Consider the following 23786-nt stretch of genomic DNA (forward strand, 5'->3'; position numbering starts at 1 on the left):
TCGGGCGTAATACTTTAAAATTATAATTTATTTAGCCGTAACAAAAGTATTTATCGTAATTACACTATACATGTAATGTGTTTTAATACATATACATATAGAGTTTTATATATATATACAATTGCATCGAATGATGATCAAGATAAAAAAAAATATATATATATATATAACGTGTATATATATTATCATATTTATATATTTAAAATATCGTCAATTAAAAATTTCCAAACTTGATTTCCTTTGTACCCTGCTTAAATTTAAACGTTATCACATTCTCTCATTGCTTTGTATACAACATTCTTCTCGTGGTCATCATACATTATTTTAAAAATCTACCTCGCTGACAATCGCGTGGAAAATCGTGATCGTTTCGTCTATCTAATTGTGCATTACGTCAAAGGCCTCTCGAACAATGCGCGATAATATTTAACTTATTTTATCCTCTGAAAACAACGGTACAATTTCCTTCGAGAAAAGAAAAAAAAAGAAGAAGATAATAATACGTTCTGTGAGCACTTCTCTTGCCGATCTTGTCAGTCGGAAGTGGAAATTTCATACACCGGGTAATTCGAACGCAATTTGACCATAATTCTTTTTTTTTTTTTTCCTTTATATGTATATGCATATTTTTTTTTTTAATTTATCATTTTTTTTTTTTTTTTTTTTTTTACGCGCGTACAATCGTTTTGTCTTAAGCATATCTTAGGGGAAAGTCTTATTGCTCTTAGAAATAGAGGAACATATTAGGAATGATTCTACGATATCTAAATAGCTCCGTTTTCACGAACGAAAAATATAGTAGGCGGAAGTCAACGTTGCGTACAGATTTGCGCGAAGAAGAATTCATTTCTATCCGGTATCTACGATTTAGTATTTATCAACAAATTTATCGTAGACGAGATGTTTCGTTCAATTTTAACTTTGATAATTTAAAATTTGATTGAGGCACTCGAGTTTTTATCACGATGAATATGCAAACGACGACCGATTATCGTTTATTATTATACACGATCAGCATATTCCTTTTCTTACTTCTGCGTCGTCTTTTCGCATATTTCAATAAATAACTACGTTTCGTTCGCGCGGATACCTTGTCCATACTAGAGATCACATTAATAGCTATTAATATTTCTTCCTTTTCATTTTTTACACACGTATCGTGTTAGCCGTAATCAATTTTCTTCACATCTGTGAGAATTCAACTCGATTCAAATTCATCGATGTTCGTGTTTTGTCCATCTTCTAGGATATGTTAACACGTTGATTACCTATATCATCGTAATTATCATGCCAATTAAATATATTTTACTATGAGTATACTCGTAATCGGTAGTCAACGTGTTAAATACGGCGATCGTGTTACTACAGTACATTTGGCACATTCTCTCTAAGGCTATCGCGTAAATGCAAACGAAATACAATTGTCGTTAGTAATAATTAAGAGGAGAGAAAAAAAAAAAATGTTGCACACACACACACGCGTGTCGCGCGAAAAAATATTACTTCAAAGAAAATTTATATTCTTCATCGTTTTCTAGTCGTAAAAAATAATCCGATACGATCTATGATAAATTGGGATGGAAATAAGTACAATCGTTGGTAGTTCGTTTAAATAACAAATGAAACGGACACGCGTGATTAAAGTAGAATCGATTTGTTCTCTCTATCGATGAAATTCGCGTTTACGGTTAACATTAATGAACATTATGCTTAAGAAAGTGACGTTTAAACCTAACATGACGAATCCTCGCGAAATAGCTCGAAAGGAAACCTCGTTGAAGAAAGAAGTGAAATACTTAGAAAGAATAATCTCTACGATATTAGAGAAAAGAAAGAAGGAAATAAAAAAAGTGCGTATATCAATAATTAAAACGCTCCATCGATTTCGCTCGATCCCCGATTTTTGACGGATGTCAAAATTATGTCATGATTCGAGCGAATCGCGGAGGAATACTATAATTTCAAGAAATTACAGCGTTACGGAGACTCGCGTCTTCTTGTTTCTTGGCCACGAGAATTATGCATTTTTTTCTTTTTTAAAAGAAAAAGATAAGAAAGATACGAAGTAATAATTCCAAAAAACTTCCGCATATTTTCCATAGCATCGTTGTAATTATATATCTATCTATCTTGTGATCGTTATAAAACGAAGATAAAAAAACGGCAAGAAACAAAATGGGACGCGAATCTTTGCGAATCTTGAAACAATCGCAAGCAAAATTGAAAATGTGTTCTTTCGATGTCGATCAAATTAATTCTAACTTGTCTCTAATTAATCTCCTTAAACGCGATTAACGCATCTCGATCACAGAAAGATCTTCACAGTTCACATCAACAGTTTGATATTTTGATTTGAAAAATTCCAATTACGATTTTTTTTTCTTTCTTCCTTTCTTTTTTTTTTTTTTTTTTTTTTTTTCCTTAGACTGTGTGTCTAAGAAAATGTCTAGCGTGCGCACCGCTCACCTCGGATAAAAATCACGTTCGTGGAATTTCCGCGTGCAAATTGCATTCGTCTCTCTTTCTAGAATCGTATGATTTTCTATCAAGATTGAAGAACAATGATTTAAAACCTTTTTTTTTTTCGCAATTTTTCTCACGACTTTTTCGCAAATAGACGGGATTCACCGCGAGAGACAATCGATCGGAAACTGAATATACATGGTGCGATTGTTTCATGATCGATGCAATGGAACTCAAATATACATATACTATACACATATCTAATACGGCGTTCTATTAAATATTATCATACTTGGGATGCGGAGGATCGCTTGTAATCTTACGTAAAAAGGAAACGATACGTACGTACGTTGAACGGCTAAAGTTTGTCAGGAAATAAATACGTTAAGCAAGTTTTGTTGGGCGTACGTGGTGAGAAACGGGACAGACGATAAAATCATCGAGTATCGTTCGATAGTTGTTACATCTCATTTGACAAAGAGAACGGTGTTTGAAACTTAACTCGATCCCTCAACGACATCCCTCGTGTCCGATTTATACTTATTGCTTGAGACCAGACTATATAATAGATTCAAACTAGATACTCGCCCAATTCTGTCGCGTTCCTCTCGTTTGCTTTTAAAACAAACGATAACAATCGTGTTACATCGAACGCACCTCTTACGTCTTATCACGTACATATACTCGTATACGTAAAAATTCGCGAACGATGTCGATTCAACTCGTCTCTAACGATAAAAAAGAAATATGCGTAGTGTCTAACTCGTCGCATAATCGCACAAGGTGAAGAGGATCCATCTGGAATCACGATCCATGGTCTTTGGCAGTAATAAAGACGCGTTTATGTATACGTAGAAATAGAAATAGGAAGAGGAAAAACGATTACGCGACCAAGAATAAAATCGTTCTCGCAAAATCTGAAATCGTAATACTGTTTTCAATGTTTGCTTATGTCGCCAAACTCGGATATCTCGGAATGATGGACTCCATTCAACTCGTTCTGGATCTGTTGCAAGCTCTTTCCCTTCGTCTCGGGTAATACCAGTATCGTGAATATTACGCTAATCACACAAAACACGGCGAACAACCAGAAGAGGACGTAATTGCCAAACTTCTCTTGCAAGTCATTGGCGAATTTGGTGATGAAGAAGGAGACCAACCAGCATATGGACACCGTGATCCCGGAAGCCTTCGATTTCACGTTCGATGCGAACATCTCGCCCATCACGGTCCATGGAAGAGGACCCCAGCCTACACAATATGTCGCGATAAAAATGACCAACGACACGATAGGCAAAAACCTTATACTGTCCACGTTTGATCCATTGGAATCCAGGTAAAGGTAGATACCCAATGCGGCCTAAAAATAAAAGAGAAAGAATCGTAGAAATTAGAATCGTAGTTTCTAATTTATTAAATAAATAGATAGAAGTGGAATTATTCGTTAAAAATAACGCTTGATAATTGCGTTGGTTTTATCCACATGATTAATAACTTGCCACGAGTTTCTGCAAGTTTATATATCGTTATACGGCAATTAACGAGACACGCGTCTGCGAGGAGCGAAAGGAAAAATATAATCGCGATTGAACGACGCTATCGATCGATCGATGAATTACAAAATTAACGCTATCGGTAATTAACCGCATTCCAAGCATTCTTGGACACGACTCGTCATCGTCGCTCCCGATCCACTTCTTTTCCTTATTGTTTTTTCCGCCTTCGTTGCCTCCTCGCCGCATCGCCTCGTCGTTATGAAATTTAGATAACAGCGTCGCAACTCGCGAATCAACGATCGATCCTTCGTAAATGCGATGAGACATTGACATTGACTGCGACCGCATGATCGATGCAACAATCTATGGCTATGGACAATTAATCGGCCTCATAATTCCAGACTCGTGAAGTCATCCGACGATTTCCACGTCGATGTGTCTTTTCCTGTTTACTGAAATTTTCTTATAGACACGGTTCGCGGAGATTACTTTAAGCGAAGAACGAAGAATTGGGAAGAATAATTTAGTTGACAGTTTTATTTCGTTGAAATAGGCGGCAATAATTAAATAGTTAATCGAGCTGCCTACAGTAATAGAGAAGTAATAGAAATCCTGTCTCGTAAATAATTTACTCGAGATTTCAAAAAATTAAGAATCATGGATAATTCATAAGAGAATACGAACAAGAATTTGCATTTCTAAATAATTCTTCTGGTAAAAAAACGTTTTTGCAAAAACTTAAAGAACAAAATTTGAGAAACTTTTTACAACAAAATTTTAACTTAAAAAATTGATAAAGATGGATGGACAGAAAGTTGGTTCATTGGAACTGTCGGTGAGGAAAAGAAAGACGAAGGTCGGGAGCAAACGACCTCGACGCGATTCTGACGCGTGTTCGTGTTGCACCGGTGGAATGCGGTGTGCATCAGGAGTACACGATCGCGAGGTTACATAAATCGATTTGAATAGGCGGTACAAGGCCGCGATCGATTTGTTGCCACTATTTTGCAATACCTGCGAAACGTACGCGATGGACAGTGGATCAAGGCCGCGAAGAAGCGCGTTCGGTCCGTTATGCGACGAGAAATCGTTGCGAGATCTATCGGTTTATTCACGTTTCTCGATGGGAAATCGAACGTGAAATTGCAATCGTGATTATATATACATTGCATAGATACGATCTAGCTGTTCGTATCGACGATAATAAATGAGACGATAATGGAATTTCAACAGAATTGTCAATCCAGCGTGGAAACAATCGAGACTTCTCATCGAGATCGAAGATAAATATTGTACGTAGCATCTGTGATGAGAGATCATAGAAGGATGACAGTTTGACACTTGATAATTTTTCGCGTATCTTCAAGAAATGCAATCTCTTTTTTTATGATCTCTTTCAAGGAAAAATATTTGCTTATTTCGAAAATAAAAAAAAGAATAAATCTATCTTTATTGAAAGTTACGTACACGAGCCCGACTTTCAGTCCCAACTTTTATTCAAGAAATCGATTAAGCATCGGTTAAATTCTCAACGCTTCGAAAGATGGCCTTAAACCTTGCATCACCCACGCATGCGGTATTATGCAGTGGTATGCAATAGTGTGCAGGTCGAATAATTTGACTCGCCACAGGTATTTGTGAAATACCTAGAATAATATGAGTCACGTAACTCGATCACGTAACTCTGTTCGAAAAATTTTACAATTGGCGAAATATATTTTCACGATGATGAAACTGTGCAATGGAAATAGGACAAGAAACAAAATTGTAACCAAGCATATTAGCATATTTGTTACAGTTTACAGTTATCAGAAATCGACTACGTTTCTTATACTTGGAACGAATCGCTGAATAATTTACCGTCATTATTTGATGTTTCCAAGCGTAAAAAGCGAATTTGCAAAATATCGTTTCGACATCGAAGAAAAGACAAGATTTCGTTAATTTGATTTTATTTTAACGTGTGTTTAAATTATTGATGCAGCAAGAAATCGACGTCCACTTTCGATGTCTCACTTTCCGGTTCATCGAATAAATCTCGATAGAGTAATTTAAAAAAGCGTAACAAGTTATGTTTCCACGCTGTAGAGAGAAAAAAATATCTTCATCATCGTGTTTTTTAGACAAATATGCGCTTTCTCGTAACGAAAGAAGATTATATAATCGTAATAATAGGCAATATCCTATCGTTGCGTCAAGATGTAAAACTAATTAATTAGATAAATGAAAAGGAAATTGAAAGCCTCGCTTACCAGGGAGACGACCTCGCCAACGCCGGAGAAAATAAGCAGTATTTTTCTACCAAGTCTGTCGACGACCAATGGCGTGATTCCGGAAGTGATTACTTGAACCGTACCGACGATTATGGTTGCCAATGAGCTAGGTAACGATGATTTTGCAGCATCGAAGATAGCTCCCATGTTAAAAAGGACCACGTTGATACCACTGGCTTGTTGGAAGGCGACGAGAAGACACGTAAACATCAAAGCTTTCAAGTTTGCCTTCACTTTCCATAAATCCGACAATTTCGCCTCGTTTTTGAACGCTTCGTCGATGGAAGCCTGTAACAAATAAATATATTATTATCGTTATATAATAATTGGATCAAAGCGTATTTTAAGAAAGAACATCGGAGGAAATATAATTCTATTACTAGTAATTCGTGAAAATAGAATTTTAATCGATATAAAAAATACGATAAAAGTGTTTCGATAACACCGGTGACCATCGATCTTGACTCATAGCGATCGAGTGCATATTCAAAACGATTAATAAAGAAATGGATCTTATGTTAGACGGGAAATGAAAATTAAGATGAAAAGAAAATTGAAAAAATAACGAGCGACCCGTCGAATTTTGAACGATTGGCCACGAAAAGCGGAAGATCGCGTGTGTATTTACGCGTGATACTCGAGACGCGAGAACACGTGACGAGTTAGTCACCCGAGTACGCGATTCAATAGCGTGTAGAGGCACGTTGGAGGAACGCCGTTACCATTGGCGGATCAAGGAACGACCTTACCCCCGGCCTCGTTCAGCGAACGTGACCCGAACACCGATACGATATTGCGCCTCTCGCCGACGACTCTTTGCAAACCGATCGCTCTTATCCCGCCACACTCCTCACTTTTCTCCCTAATTTTTCTTAAAATTCTCCTTTCCACGGATGTCGCGAACAATTCTGTTTACATTTATGCATTTTTCATAATTATTATTTCTCGTCTATTTCTTATATCACATACTTTTCCTGCTAAATACAGTTATATTAATACTCGGCATTGATTTCGTCATTGATTTCTTAATTCGACCGTTTAATGAACATTCTTAAAGTTAAATCGTTTTCCCGTTTTCGATATCGTGACCTAATTCAATCTTGTCTCGACAACGCGACGATGCTCTTCCACGTCTGATCCGTTCCACGTTAATAAGGTCGAAACACGTGCTTCTGACGGATCAACTTCCCTCTTGATCTACATCTACTCCCCTCCCTCTTCTCTTCACTAACACGTTTGAACGGAAATTATTCTGACCTCGAAAATGTACGGAAATAAAAACGGGGACCGTGCGGAAATAGAACAAGTTCAAAGTTGAACATATTTTCAATCGTATTATTATTTTCTCTATTAAACTATCATTATACGTACCTGCATTTCATCTGCTTCCTTTTGCACGCTGGCGGTGGTCTTGCTTCGCAATCTAGCCAAAGACTCGAGTGCCTCTTGTTTTTTGCCGATCTTGAGCAATTGATACGGTGATTCGGGCATTGTGATGAAACAGCCGACGAACACGACAGGTACAATGGCGCAGAGTATGCAGAATACCAGATAAGACACGTACGGGCCGATAGAATACGAATACAAGAGACCGATGGTGACGAATAACTGCAGAAAAGATCCCAGAGCTCCTCTCACGGATATCTGTTCGATTACAAAGTTTGAATGTTAATTAACCGTTTTACGACCAAGGACTTCGATTCAGAATGAATAGAAACGACGTTTACCTCGGCGATTTCACCGCAATACATGGGAACGACCGTGAAGGCGAACGCTAAGGCGAAACCGAGGACCACTCGGGCCACGCACAATTGGATCACGTATTTGGCTGTTCCGATTAAGATCCAACCGATCAGGAATGGCACTATGGCTGACAACAGTGTCATCTTTCTACCGAATCTGTGAAATATTGCCAAAATTGGTGGCGTGATTAGCTCGAATTGAACGAACGATTTGAAATAAATTATAAGAAGAGGAATTTTTCAAAGAGTTGCGATCAACTCGAAAAGACGATAGTAAACAAGACACGTAATTTTGAATAAAATAGTAGTACCTTTCAGCCAAATATCCAGCCACGAAACTTCCTATTATCGCTCCTATGGAAACCAACGAGGAAATCCATGAATCTTCCTCGTTGCTGATCTTCTTACCCAGAGGATTGTACCCACTTGCGAGACCTTCTTCGTTCTTTAAAAGAGGTATCACGGAACTGGTCCATCCCAACATAGCACCGGCCGACACGCAACAAAGGTTCGCTGAAATGACGAATACCAATGTATTATACCATTAACCTTCCATATTTCGTGATATTACGTGTTAGAAGCGTGATATCGGCGCCCGATTAGCCTCGTTTTACGCTGAATCGAAAATAGAACTCGAGGAGGGTATATATACGATAACGAACGACGATCCCCTTCGAGTACAAATTTTCCGCGTGCGAGATAGTCACGGTTAGTTTGAATTCGCGAGCAGATCGCGAATTGGTCGCGTTCCTCCGAGTTTCCCCGATCTTCGTCACTCGCATCCAACCGGTATCCAACCACCGCTCTCAATAGATTTTCTAGGAGGAAGATGGAGACGAGGGATGATAGAAAGGGCAGAAGAATCTATTTCCGTCCGTTTGTTCGCGCCGGTTCGAATCGATAAAATAGTCTTTCGTTATAGGAGGTTTTCGTCGAGGTTGTGGAATAATTTGCCGATGATAACGCGATCGAAAAATGCGTGGACAATGGTTCGCGCGACAGATAAACCGTAATCGAAGAATTTTTCCATCTCGATCGAGCTCAAATTGCTTATCGCCTTCTTCATTGATACATTATGTAATTAATATAGGCCGATAATCGTCGAACAAATGTGACTGTCGATCATTTATTGAATATCTTTATACGCCAGAATTTAATACGAATATACAAATTTTCTCTTTGATCTAATCATATACAATGATTATTTTTTTTTATTTCTAGTTATAACGAAAAAATAATATTTCATAGTGAAATAGAAGTGTTATACCGATATAAATATTGTTACAATATCTCAAAAATCTTCGTCTCGATGAATCTTATTTCATTTCACTTGTTTATAATCTTCTCGTAAATTATTGAATTCGTACATTTGTATTTTTTGCATAAGATATAAATATATGTATATATTTTTAACGACAACGAGCTTGGAAACAACAAGCTTGCCTCGCGAGAAAAAGAGGACGACGATGGATTAGATTAAAAGATAACGAGACTTTAATTTCGGATCCACTTGTTTTACTCCCCTTTATCAATTTATCTTCACATTTTCGTACATTTTTTTCAATTTCTTTTATTACTTTTTTCTCATACGCTGCTTTCTTTTTCTTATACGCTCGATACACGCAATGAACGAAGTTGGATCTTTCGAACCGAAAATCGAATGCCCCTCTCGTTATGCAACGAGTGATTAAAGATGGATTAAAGGTGATAAGGAAAAGGTGAATCGCGAATACAGCTGCAATTTACGCCTGATTTTCTATCCTCGTCGTGAAGATGATATCATCGAGGATAACATTGATCGGGAATGTTTGATTACGTTAAGTATGTTCAAAGGTGTTTAAAGAAACAGTAGACCTAACTATGTACAGCTCACAATCAGTTTAAACCATAGTGTCCATTACGTTTACAAATGCAATTAGGATGTTTGAACTTACCTATTATCGGAATTTCAAGTTTACTTCTTTCTTCTCTTTTTTGCTTAACCGAGATTTATAATATCGAATTCCTTGTAGACAAAGTAAATACGAGCGATAACGGGAAATACAAATCATAATTTTATTGCGTTAAACTTCCTTTTTTTTTTATTTTAGAAAAATATTTTATAATAAAATAATTCATTATAATTTAATCTACGAGCAATAATCCAAAATTCAATTTCCGTCTTTGTATCGTAATTGGATTTGTAAACGTATTTTTTCGACATATCGTAAATCCTATTTCTAAAAATTTCTATTGAAAATCGCGAGCGAAACAAATTTTTTCCTAAAGTTTTCATTCGAGATACTGAGTAATTACAAAGAGCGTTGTTACAACCAAATGACGACGCGACGGTTTCGTTTTTCTTCCTCCTTTTCCACTGAAACAAGAATCAAGGACACATCGACGAGTGAATCTCGGTTTTGCAATTTGATTCTCAATTTCAAAGACAAAGCGTTCAAGGATCTTGGTGCATCCGTCGATATGGAGATGAGGGTATCTCGATTTCCCGAGGAAATTGAAATTATCGAGATCACCGAGATCGGCTGTGTAACCGACCAAAGAATATCTACATACCTAGATTCGTTCGATGAAATATTCAACGGATAATCGCGCTCGTGAATAGAAGAAATTGGATGAAATTGAAATGATTATGTTAACTATACCGTATTTTAATAGGAATTATATTTATAGAAGTGATAAATCGTTTTAAATAGCCTTATCGGATGAAGCAATGCTACTACGATTAAATAAGAATGGCGGATTATGTTGCAAAGAACATTGTTGTCGAAGCAATAATATTATATCCAAGGTAACAAAAATTTTATTGAAATTGGAGATAGTCTAGAGATAGTCACGCTATTGTAAATTGAATGAGTATTCAATGTCAGAACGTCATAGAACGTCACGTCATAGATTTTTTATAATATAGAATTTATCTAATAGAATTTCGTTTATACGAACAAAATTTTTTTAATAATTAATTATCTGATTTAAATTATAATATTATTCCAACTATTGCTTCTATTGCTTCACTTTATAATATAATATAATTCTATTGCTCACTTTATAATATAATATAATTGGAAATATATTTTTATATTTAATAATCGTTTTGTTAAAATTTTTAATTATTATTAGTTTTATAATCGGAGAATTCATTTTATTATCAGAGAAATAGTTGGAGAAAGTGGTACTATAGTCTTTTTTTTATTGACGATTTTCATATTTATAACAAAGGCATATGATAGCAAGTAGTATATTTCATATATTAATTATTTAAACAGCAAAACTTATGTTTGTGCTATTAATAAACATAGATAAGTTAATCTACAAAATGAGGGGACCAACTTATCAGCAGTTGGAGTTTTAGAGAAAATGTTTAGTAAAATTCCTTCGTATAAATATAAATTTCTATAAATTTCTTCTCGTCCTCATATTTATTTAAACAAAGTTTTTTAATTGCATTTAAAAAAAAAAGAAAAAAAGGCAATCAAAAATTTGACCATGTTACACGATAGGATGATTCACGATTATATTCGAATTTAAGGAATGGAAATGGAAATTAAGTTAGTCATCGTATTCTAAAGAAAAACACGACAGCCAACACGATAGATTTTCGTTTTCCAAGTTTGTTCGAACATTTTTTCGAGACGACGTTGTTCGAAGATGAAATTCTCGTGTCACGCTTGCGAGTGAAAAAGGAAGGGATTGGGTATGATTAAAATCAAATTTTAAAGTCAAATGACACGTTACATTGCATTCGAGAGCAACGCAACGATTTTACGTAATCATCGCGAAATCGGTCTTATATCATTCGATCGCGTGTACTATTGAAACGCGGGAAATGAAAATCGATGCGATTCTTTTCGGCGAATTATTGATCAAAATTGATTGCGCAAAAAATATTTCTTTGATATTATCTACATGGTTAAAAAAAATTAATTATTATTTTTAATAATGAGAGAATGATGAAGTTTGAAGTTTCAGAGTTTGCGTTATTAATTTCGAGGATAAATAAAAATAAAAAATTAAAATGATAAAAAGATAAATTTGTTTTTTCTATTGAAAGTTGGCGATATTTTTTTGTGAAAAGTGCATAATTTGCATCAATTGATTCATTTGAAAAGGAGGATAATATGGAACAAAAGAAGGGAGCTGGTAAAGGTATTCTGTCTTTTTCGTTGAAAACGATTATCTTGTTTTAAAATATCGAATAGATGAATCGATTAAATTCTCCTATTCCTGGAATGAGAAAAATGTCTATTAAAATAAGAAAAAGCTTCGTCATTTAAAGATTTAATTATTATCGTAATTAGAAAAAGAATGGAAACGATATTTTGTTAGAAATAGATGGAAAGGAATTTCCTTATTAATATATCTATTGTATTTTATTTATTAAAATAAAATTATTTTGGATTTGATTATTCTAAACGAATCGATTAAATCTCTATTGGTAACAACCGATAAAAACCGTTATATTTTAGCGATCGTTATATTTCGATTCGATTATTTTAAGATTAAAATTTTTTGGATTATATTCATCTTTGATTCTATCAAAATAAAAGAGATCATTTCAACCAATTTGGAATTATCTATTATTTGATTTGTGCAGATGTTTCGCTAATTAGCCGCCAATTATTCACATCATTTTCTATGATTATTAATGTTGCAGGCACACGAAGAGAAGTTAGAAGTATTATAACTTTATTAAGATATTTTATCGAATCGTTCGATTGTCGTATTTAAAGAATAAAGAAAGAAAAACTTGTGATTAAGAAAGAAGAAAAAAGAAAAAGAAAAAAAAACGCGAAAAAAACGGAAAAAATAATCCTTGCTATCGGTTCGTTTCCTCTTAATCGTTGCAACTCGCGCTATCATGTTTCCTTTTAACCTCAATTTTTTTAGCTGATAAACTTACCAGAAACGATGATTTCTGTGTATACAAAATATGTGACAACCGGTTAATAATCTTTTGTTCGTTTCTACGCAATAAATTTTCACTTTGATAAACATGAACAGATATCGATCCAGATATACGTTCATAGATATGTCGTGCCTCCGTAAACATACCTTTATACGATACTTCAGATTATAGTAAATCACTTGAAAATTCTTATCATTTTTCTTTCTTATTGATGTCTCTAATCGCAATGAATGAATCATTTGAATTGTGACACACGTAAATCTCAAATGGGTGGATTTTACGATTTTTTTATTATTAATTAGAAAAATGAAATAATATCCGCGATTCATAAAGACACTTTTTACCATTCTTTTTACCATTTTTCGTTTTGACAAACAAAAAGGTCTTTATCGGTTGTTACCAATAGAGAAACAATAGTTACTTGTTCACGATCTATCGACTGTGCAGCTTTTAAGAGAAAATTACAAATTGGATCGTTGTATTACGATATATGTATTATGATAATCGTTATACAACGATTAGGCGAGATCCTTGTCCCGTCCAAGTAAAAGATTTCGAATCGAATGATTATCGTTAAATACAAATAAAAATAATTGGAAACCGAAAATGGAAAATAGACACGGTGAAAGTTATCAACTAAGTTTAGAAAAGAAAGTTTGTGGTTTTTGGAATATTGGAAATTTCCTAAGTCGATAAGAATTTTCATGAACTTGAGAACGGTTGCATCACCAAGTCTTCACACGTGTTTCAATCCACTTAACGAAGTAACTGTTTTCTTTCGCAACTTAACTAAAAATATCGAGGGTATATATCTGACAAACAAATCGTCTTACGTGTTCTAATTGCAAATAGATAATTCGTATGGAATTTTTCAGTTTATTCACCGTGGAAAAATAAAATAAATTTATACCGATAGTGGGAACGATATTCGAATATTTTAGTCTCGTCTGAAAAACTTCTTATCGTCGAATTACCGATTCATCGATTTTTTTCTTTACCGTTTCTTTGATAGATTTTACACATCGAGATAAAACGTGTTTATAAACTATCGATCGCGGTAAATTGCGCAAGTAATACATCGATCACAATATCTTTGATCTGCTTTCATACGGTTCTCCATTCATTTTTCTACGACTTAAGTCTAATTTTCAATTTTTAATTCGAACTACTTCTAATTCTGTTCCTCTGTTTATTGTTATTATTATTATCATCATCATCATCATTAAGCGGCGATGATATTAAACGATCGTTGAAATTTATGTATAAAACATCGCGATCGATAATACGACGAATAATTCCCATCGCGAGCAACTCGATGGGTGTGTTTGTCGACGAATCATCGGACCGGTGATGGACGATTGAGTCAATAAAACGAGTAAATCGAGTCAATCATTTATACTCTGTCGTCTCCATTATATTACAGGAAACGGAACGCGATGCGAATTTCTTTGGCCCAAACACTGCCAATTTTTAACAATTATGTACTTAACTTCTATCGCACGATTGACTCCGTATGACTCGTCATTTTTGCAATTTTTGCGATTCATGAATGTTAAATATTATTTGACGAACTAAGAAAACAAGAATCGGGTGATAATAATAATCACAGTTAGAGAGGATATTAAAAAAATGATAGTGGAAAAACAGGAAACTTGTAAGACTTATTAGCCATTTCTTGGAATAGAGAAATAAGTAGTTACGAATATTTTTAATTAAAAAACTCGATAATGGACAGATAAAAAATAATAAAGGACAACGATCGAAGTCGGCCAATGCCATTAGTCGCGATGAAATGGAACACTTTTATTCAGAAAAATGCTATAAATTAACCAACGACGTGGGATTTAAGTTATGAAATGTAATATAGAAACTTCCAAGTGATACTCGTATTGTTTCTCGATTCGATATCGTTAAAAAAAAAACGTCATTTGGTGGGTGGTTCTGTGCGGGCTCGGTTTCTTTATCGAGTCGAATTAAAACGCAAAACATAAAATTATTGTAATAGGTTTATCGTACGATCGTTCTATTATCATTCTTTATTATCATTTCCATTTTTTTCTCTCCATTTATCTTTTCTCGGATTGTTTGTTTCGTATTTTATTTACCTCCGTTTAATTCATTTTCATCTTTCAAAGTAAGATAAAACATAAATATTTTTAATTGTGGAGGCTCGATCGGATGAAAGCATACGTAATACAGCTCGATAACGATATTCAACCTCGTTCGACATCGTAAACTTTTTGCCAATTATTATCTAATCTTCCGCGAATGACCTTTTCTTGATTTTCACCTTAATCGACATTCGAACCGACATTCTGCCAGATAACAATTTGCAAGTTTATGAAAAAATATATATATATATATTCTATTTATAATTTTTCTATCCAACGAAGAAAGACAACATTTTTTTATTTTTGTACGATAAAAGATAGGCGATCGATAAGTTTCAAGATCATGATTTTTGTCGAAGATCGAAGACCAAGGGAAAACTACTTGCGGTTACTAGTTTTAATTTTTATCGTGTTATCAATTTAAGATAATAAGAGAATCACGACAAACAAAAGTATAGTTATCGTAAATTTTTTTTCCGGATCGGTATGAAGCAATCTAAAGAATATCTTAGCCAGATTACTATTTTCTCCGTTATCAATTTTTTTTTCTTTTTTCTCATTTCATCTCAAAATCATCCCTATAATTTTTCGCTGAAATTTTGCACAAGTTCGAAGATCATCCATTTATCCGAATTATGCACGATATTTTCGTGTCTTATCGGAGTACTTTAATCCCGATGATAAATTAATTACACGGCCGACGAGACGAGGAAAATTATTATGCAAACAACAATGGTTACGAAATTAATTCGATCACAATTTCGACATTGATCGCGATTGAACGAGAATCGTTTATCCATCGTGCTATCGTGGAAAAAAGAAAATTTGATTTCCGTGGCGCCATTTTGTTCACTTGTTTTCTCAATGTATCATAAACATTCGTGATCTTGGAACATTCGTACTCGAATGTTTAACAACAACGAAAAATATACATTTTTAATGCGACATTGTTCGATTCCTCGTGGCACAATAGGCTGTTACTTAATCCGACGCTATGCGGTCGAGTAAAACTCGTCACGTTGAATGGGTAATTGGCATTGAATGGTTCTACAAGTGTGGCATGGAAAGCACACGGCTCTAGCCGAAATGGCAATGTATATACTCGCGTACGATCGAAATGTTCGAAGGTAAATCAAAATAATCGATGCTTGTTCCGATCAAAGATATTGAGGTATTAAATGCTCGATCAATCTAAGATTTGAAAATAATCAAAGTTAAAAGCAGTGGAACTTCATTTAGTACTTAAGATTTGCCGATAAAGTGTAAAAAATCTATGATCTTTTAAAGATCGTTTATCGTTATGAACTTTGGAATTTTTACATTTCCCTCGAACTCTCGAACCCTCGAATTCCATCGATTAAAAATTATTTGCTCTGTTTACAAATTTGAATACTCTGATAAAATTTTGAAAAATTTTTCGAACCGATGATTTAACGAAGAATCGAAGTTAATTTCGTAAACTTGGATGAATTTGTCAAACTTTCCAAATTGAAATTTCATCTTTCCGAATTGAAATTTCGATGCTTCGTAGACAATTAAACTTCGCAAACAAGTGAATGCATTATTTGCGCGAAATTATTTATGGCCAATATCATCGATATTATTTAAGATGTCTAGTTATTTAAAGATGTCTGGTTATTTAAAGTATTTATTTATTAAATTGATGGAATAATTATATTAATTTTTAATCTCGTAAATAATTTCAAATAATTTTTACACCATTATTTATAACGAATTTATTTTATCAGAATGGTATTCTATGTTTAGAAAATATTTTATTCGTTGAAGTTATAAACGTCAATGTAGATTAAGCAGTTAGACGTAAGACAAAATTATATTATATATTATTAAATCGCTCACGTTTGTTATATCTACTCACGAAATACATACACGTGTCGGTAAATGATTTACCAACCAAATTTCGATTGCGAGATAGCATCATCTAACTTTGATATAATTATTAATACAAATATATTTTCGGCAAGCATCTCGAAAAATATAAAAAATATTTTTATTTTACAACTTTCTATGTAACAAAATACAACGAATACGGCATATTAAATTAATTTATTTTCAAATCGACATTAAATTCTTTCCCGCTAACATAACGCTCAATATATCTAAACGTTCTACATTTTGGAACTCTAATGAGAGTAAATTAAGAAACTATGTACTAATGAGTAGAATTGTATTTATTTTGATGAATGGTTACGCAAGCAAACAAGTAACCAGACCGCTATCTATGGCACCTGTAATTACGTCATTGTCGAACCAATTGACAATGTCATCAATTTCAACGAATCGTCGCTGTGTATACTTTTGACATCGATCTTTTGAAATCGATCGAGCGGTTAGACAAATCGCAAGTATCTCGTTTTTTTTTTCATTTCGATTTTTTCAGTTTCGCACTTGCGAGTAATCTAGCGATAATCGGTACATTATCTTGAAATCCGTTATATAAAATTCTCAGTCTGGATAAGATAAAAGCAACGGACGAAAAAAGAAATTCCTCTGTCACAATGAAACTTTGTTGACGTAATCGGATGATCCGTTCGCTATCGAACGTCCGATTCCTCCTCATGGAAACTTCGAGGCAGCCAGGTGAATTTGCGAGAGCGTAACGCGATGGAATGCATACGATTCATCGCGTACGAATCGCGTAAAAATTATTTTTTACGATCACTTTGTCTTCGCGCTGATGACGAAACGAAATTTTTACGGCTTCGTCGAAACGAAGGACACACGTTTCGTTCGTCCGAGATGAGCGCAGAAAATTGGTTGAAAATTAAGTCGGCTCGTATCGAACCACGAGAGAGACTTTTTGACTTTTTCGAATTTTTCTCCTCTCTTTGGAATGTTCTTGTCAAGATGCGAGAAATAAAAAATATATATATATATAAATGAAAAGAGAATAAAAACGTAATATTCGTAATTCGTCGATTTAACATCGCGAGTCCGTGAGAGATACGTGAATGAAATAACCGGTCTTTTTGTAGAAGAAAAATTTCGAAAAAGAAACGATAAAACATATGTTATATTTACGATGAAACAATATTGAACATATAAAGTACTCGATAGTAAATCCATGCGTTTTCTTTCTACATTGATATCAATCGATAAGGACTTTTGTATATACTTCTGTATAAGAACAAACGGGATGATGTTAAGAAAGAATGATATATAGAGAATGACTTAGAGAAATACGTGGGGAAAATGATCGTTCGTCAAGATTTGTCAAGAAATCGAATTTCATAGCAAAGTTTTCACTAGAATTTAAAGATACAATTCGAAGATTTATTTATATTATTTATCGTGAAATTATTGGATTTTTCCTTAGATATTCGCAATATATGATCTTGTTACATAAGTAACAAAGTAAATTTTACGAAAGAAGGCGAATATTTTATCAATTTTATATCGATTGAACGATCGACAAGGGAGAATACGTTTGAAACGAGGATATAAAAAGAATCGCGTGGAAGATATTAACGTACGAGCAATAATGCAAAGAGAGATTCGTGTCTTTGAACATAGTGAATATCAAACGATTTGCATCCGGTGTACGTTTGAATTGAATCTCGGCCGATGAAGATCAAAATCGGAATAAACTACATCCTTATTAGCCACATTGTAGAGATAATTCGATCATTTGATATACGGAACCGCAAAATAAATTGCATGACTCTAAACTTTCTATCTCTCTTTTTTCTAGTAATTTAGATGAAAGGCTTGTTGAAATTACATAAATTCTAACTTTGATTGAAAATAGTGGATTTCATTTAAAATTACTTTTTACTAACATTTTCACCAAGTATACAGTAATTCCATCAAAGAGATAAAAAGGAGTTTTAAGTGATTTCTTTCTCATTTCCGATTCTTTAAGAACATGTTTTTCTTCGATATGTAAACTTTAATAGTGAATTTTACATACATACGACTTTAAGGAAAACCATTAAACATTTATGTCAAACATTTAAAGAAATAGAAAATTTTTAACATATATATTTTATATATTGTAAATTTTAAAATTTATTCGAAACACCGTTATTCCATTATAGAATATATTAACAAAATTTCAGCTTGGAAGATAGAACTTTTCCAACGAAATTGATTCAAAGCGTTAGAAAATTTCTGACAACTTCTCTTCTTTAATATCCGAATCGAATTTCGCGAACAAAGTTGATGTGAAACGCTTCATTCGAGTCCTTTATTATCGTTCATCAGTAACTTCATCAAGAAACTTAATTCCATCGAGAAAATTAATTTAACCGTTTTTCGAGAATGCAGCAAAAGCTTCATCCTCGTTCTTTAATCGCTTTAAACGCTCAAAAACTTCGTCCTATCGCATTCAAATCAAACATATATATATACATATTCATCCCTTTGAAAAAACGAATCGATTCAAATTAGAAACGTGATTCGAATCACGTGCTCGCATATTTCGCGAATTGATATTGACGAATCGATACTGCAGTTTCACTTCCTCGATTTTTTCTACTTTTCCTCTTCTCATTCTCATTTCATCTCTTTCATTTAACGCGATTCGATCTTGTCACCGATCGAGTCACGTTAAAGATAAACCACGTTATTTTTGGCGCGCCAATTTTCTTTCTTTACCCTCGTGCATCGCTATTCAAAGTCTTTCATTCGCTATTTTCGTTTTTCTCGCGCAGAATCATCGTCGAATGGTTTTCTCGCGTATGCGGTTCAGGATGCAGATACATTTGAGAGTGAAAATTTGTAGAGAGTCGATCTCAAGAATTATTTTAATGGAAACTCGCCGAGAGAGAAAGTTACTTTTACTAGTGTCCATTTGCGGAAAATACTTTCGAGATTGTCGCGAATTTTTCTCTCAAATCTAGAAATCTATCAACAACATTACATTTATAAATATAATTGAAATAATTAGATAGTTTGTGTAACTAGCTTATAGAAATATCGAGAATACCATAGATAGTCGATATCGAGTTATAGTTGGATCATGAGAAGCTAATAATTTTTGACAATTCGCGTACATCTCTTATCGAGTGGTGTGCACGACTTTATTATTTGTAACGAGAGTAGATGGATGGAATTCTTCGATTTCAAGCGCGAAAGAAGAGGAAAGAAGTCAGAAAGTCAAAAACGATTATTTTCAGCTCACTCGCGTTTGAAAAAAATACTATTTTAACGAGACCGAGTATCCAATCTCCAATCATAGAAAATAATTCATAATACGGCAAAGATTCTATTAAATTAGTATTATCAATGGACTACGAAAGAACGAGCTCGATGAATTTCACGGAAACGTCCAGAAATTTAGCAGATATATGTCGCAGACGATTTGATCGATGGTGCCAATTTTCTATCATGATCGATGTAATCTCATTTACGTCACGAAGCAATGAAATTTGTCCATTTATACGTATAGCAACGATAAATTCGTGTAATGGACACAGGAAGCGAACCATTGGTTCAGTTTGGTAAAAAATTTATTTTGAAATTGTAAAATATAGAATTGAATAAATATGGTATATTCGCAAATTTAAAGAAATAATAAATATGAAATAAATACGAAAAAATGTCAGAATTTTTAAGACTTTAAAAAAGATTAGGAATAGAGATAGTGGAATTAATTAAAATCTGGAAGTAATATTTAGAATTTGAAGATGACTCGAAGTTTGTAAAGCACTGATTTTATAATACAAATTTGATTATTGCTTTGAAATGTTACTTTCAACTTACTATTCGTTAATTAAAGGTTAACTAAAGAATGACATAAAAATGGTAATTGGATATTTGAAAAGTAAAAAAATAGAAAAATATATGACAGTGATTTGCATCGAAACAGATGGCTAAATTGGCTAATACTTTTATTTCCTTCGATTTTCCATCGATTCATCAACTATATTTGAATATCTCGATCTTCAAATAGAAATAATCTCATTATTCTCAATGTCTCAATGTCTGTGATTAAATCTTTTGTGAATTAATCTACGAGTTAATTAAAGGGTAAACTATGAATTGATATTCGGGACACGAAGATGCCTAAAATAGCTCGATGAAATGCATACTTCGATCATGCCAATGAAGATTTAATAAATATTAAATTATTAATAAACGTGTTACGCGATATTATTAACGATGCGAATCTCGTAAATCTCGATTCCTAAATAATGTAGTATAGTTGGTTTAAACAGAATTAAAAGTTCATAGTGAAAAGCCGATTATAATGTTATTCCCTCGATTTCGAATTGATATTGTGTAATTGTTACGAATAATGCACGACGAATTAATCAATGGCATCCGATCAAGTCTGCTATGTATACATATGCTCGAGATTTGCAATTTATAATTATATTCGATTTGTTATATATAATTCATATTTGCGTTATTTATGTTACTACTTTGATATGCTAGAATCCTATGAAATTGCATGGTTAACAAATTTTTCTTTCATTTGCAATTAAAATTTGCACAAATTCTATGAATATTAAGGGTGAATTTTTCTCAATCGATGGAAAATTCGTTATTTGTAACATCTTTTTGCTACAAATTTGTCAAAAGAAGACGTGGACAAGAAAAAATATATTCTATATTCATATAATTTCGTTTGTAATAAAATTTTCTGTAAAGGCAAAGTAAAAAGTTTATGGATTCGAATCATTATATAGGATAATCGCGTTTGTTAATCTAAACATTATCATATTACGTGTAAAAAACTTTGAATAAGAAATCGAAGATCGAAATATCGTTCGTATTGTCAATTTCTTTTATTCTCCTTTTTTACTATTTACTTTTTTACACGTGTAGTCACGTGTAGTCACAGATAGTCACGCTGCATGACATGTTATAATATATCTTAATAAATCAATTACGATTCAATCCGTTCGTTTAATGTCAAGTTGTATAACAATTAAGGAACAAGCTTGAGAAGCTGCGCGTTATTATCTGGTTTCGTTATCTCAATTTCTTAAATTAATCTACTCTTTTCATCTTATATCTTCCTACGCGATAGAAATCGCGATAATTCAAAAAAGACGTTCTTATCCGTCACAAAGAAATCTGACTCTGTCATTATTTCATTATAAAATTAAATAATTCAACGAAGTATCTTTTATTTTTCTACTTTAATGACAATGAAGAGTTTCGAAACATTGTGTTCATGTTTGAAAAACGAATCAATTGCTTGATTAGATACATTTTTAATAAAAGTTATAATAACATTCTTATAGATTTCAATTACTCGAAGTAAATCGTTACAATTATCTAATCCGTATCTAGCAAACAAATATTATCAATTGTTGCTAAGATTAATTAATTGCGATAAATCGATATAAATCTTCATTTTTATTTATCAAGAAATTTTTCCCATTATAATTATTATATTTTAATTCAACGAACGAATAGAAACTACGATTCACGTTCTTCTCTATTTATTTTCCAAAAAATTAGAAGGTAAATTCTACATATTATTATAATATAATTATAATAACTAGAAAATTTCATCCGATTCAAAATTCCAATTCTGCATAAAGACGAACCTCGCTAAACTTGCTCCGCTATCCACCGTATCACCGATTTGCTTTTAATGTCCGAATTTACGTATCGTAACTCGATAAATTACAAGTATCTTTACTACTCCGACCGGATAATCGCTGAGTTGTCTATCGATAAAAAAAAATTTTTTTTAAATTCAATCATCCGTCTATCCGTCGTATCTGTTGTCGACGTAAAACTCGTAATATTTATAAACCGGCGTCTTATTCTATCGACCGTGTTCCAGAATAGGATTCAACGATCTCGAACAACGCGATGCTACCGCAGCGTCACGACAAAATGGAAAGCTTGCCAACCGAAAAGATGGCCTGGCACGCGGCCTCTGGGTTCACCAAACTCGGCCTGTCACGCGAGAATTGTGCGGATGCGCCGGGCGACGCGGATCGTGTACCGGCCGCATTGCTCGCGAACCTAACCCCCGATCCAACGGCCGGAACGAAGCGGAACAGTAAAAGGGTTGAAACTTACCCGCGGCAGCGGCCACGTACTGAAGCAGCGTCGAGCCCTTCTCCGCCATCTCTGCGACGCGACACTTCTCGTAGACACCGTAGGTACGATATTTGGGTGAGCCAGCACCAATGTCGACGGGATATTTCGCAAGGGTGGTTGAGTCGTACACCGCTGAAGTGGAACTCGCTGGTACAGGGCTATAGGCATACTCTTTATAGCGCCCCTCTATTTCCTCCTGGCCGTGGGTGGGGGCCATTTCTCGCTCCCTCTCTGTCTGTCCCTCACTCTTGCCTCGTTCGCTCCCACGGACACGCTCCGTTCGATAAACCTCGACTGTCGACCTCTCTCCCTTCCTGCGAACGAGCTTCGTCGATTCGTTCTACTCTCGCACGTTTACTCGATTCTCCCTCCAGCGACCACCGGCTACCAGCCTCCTTCTCCGGCTGAAAATGCAACGACCGTAAACGCGTGAGTCCTCGACCCTGCGACGAGCCGCGATCGTGTCAAGGTCGCTTGATCGACCATCGATCCGGCCAATCAGGGGGTTGAAACGGCCGGGCGCCGCGCTTACGCGCCCACGCGCCCACGCGTTTCACTTTCCATTTCCCCCCGCCAAATCATCTGCCGCGCCGGTTCTTAAACTCTGCTCTGGACAACGCTCGGGGATGAATGATTTTTTAAATTTAATTAATACAATTGAATCGATCCCGATTAATCTTTCGTTAAGTTTTAGTTACAAACGTCGGTTCACGTCGTTTCTCGTTCGTGTGATAAATTTTGGAAAAAATGATTTTGGGATTTTGGGAAAG

The 23786-nt window shown here is 34.4% G+C and overlaps 1 protein-coding gene across 1 annotated transcript; it reads right to left on the reverse strand.

The window, feature by feature from the left end:
• Positions 1-10: 10 nt before the first annotated feature.
• On the reverse strand, positions 11-23363 carry LOC122718419 (solute carrier family 2, facilitated glucose transporter member 8-like). The gene is made up of 6 exons (XM_043943435.1): positions 22996-23363; positions 8286-8487; positions 7960-8131; positions 7604-7876; positions 6212-6520; positions 11-3823 (listed from the first exon to the last, which is right to left on the reverse strand). Exons 1-6 carry the CDS (start codon positions 23231-23233, stop codon positions 3401-3403), a joined length of 1617 nt encoding a protein of 538 aa, XP_043799370.1. The 5' UTR covers positions 23234-23363; the 3' UTR covers positions 11-3400.
• Between the last annotated feature and the right edge of the window lie 423 nt (positions 23364-23786).

This window comes from Apis laboriosa, unplaced genomic scaffold (genome assembly GCF_014066325.1).
Source record: "Apis laboriosa isolate Shangri-la unplaced genomic scaffold, ASM1406632v1 scaffold63_cov154, whole genome shotgun sequence".
Lineage (NCBI taxonomy): Eukaryota > Metazoa > Arthropoda > Insecta > Hymenoptera > Apidae > Apis > Apis laboriosa.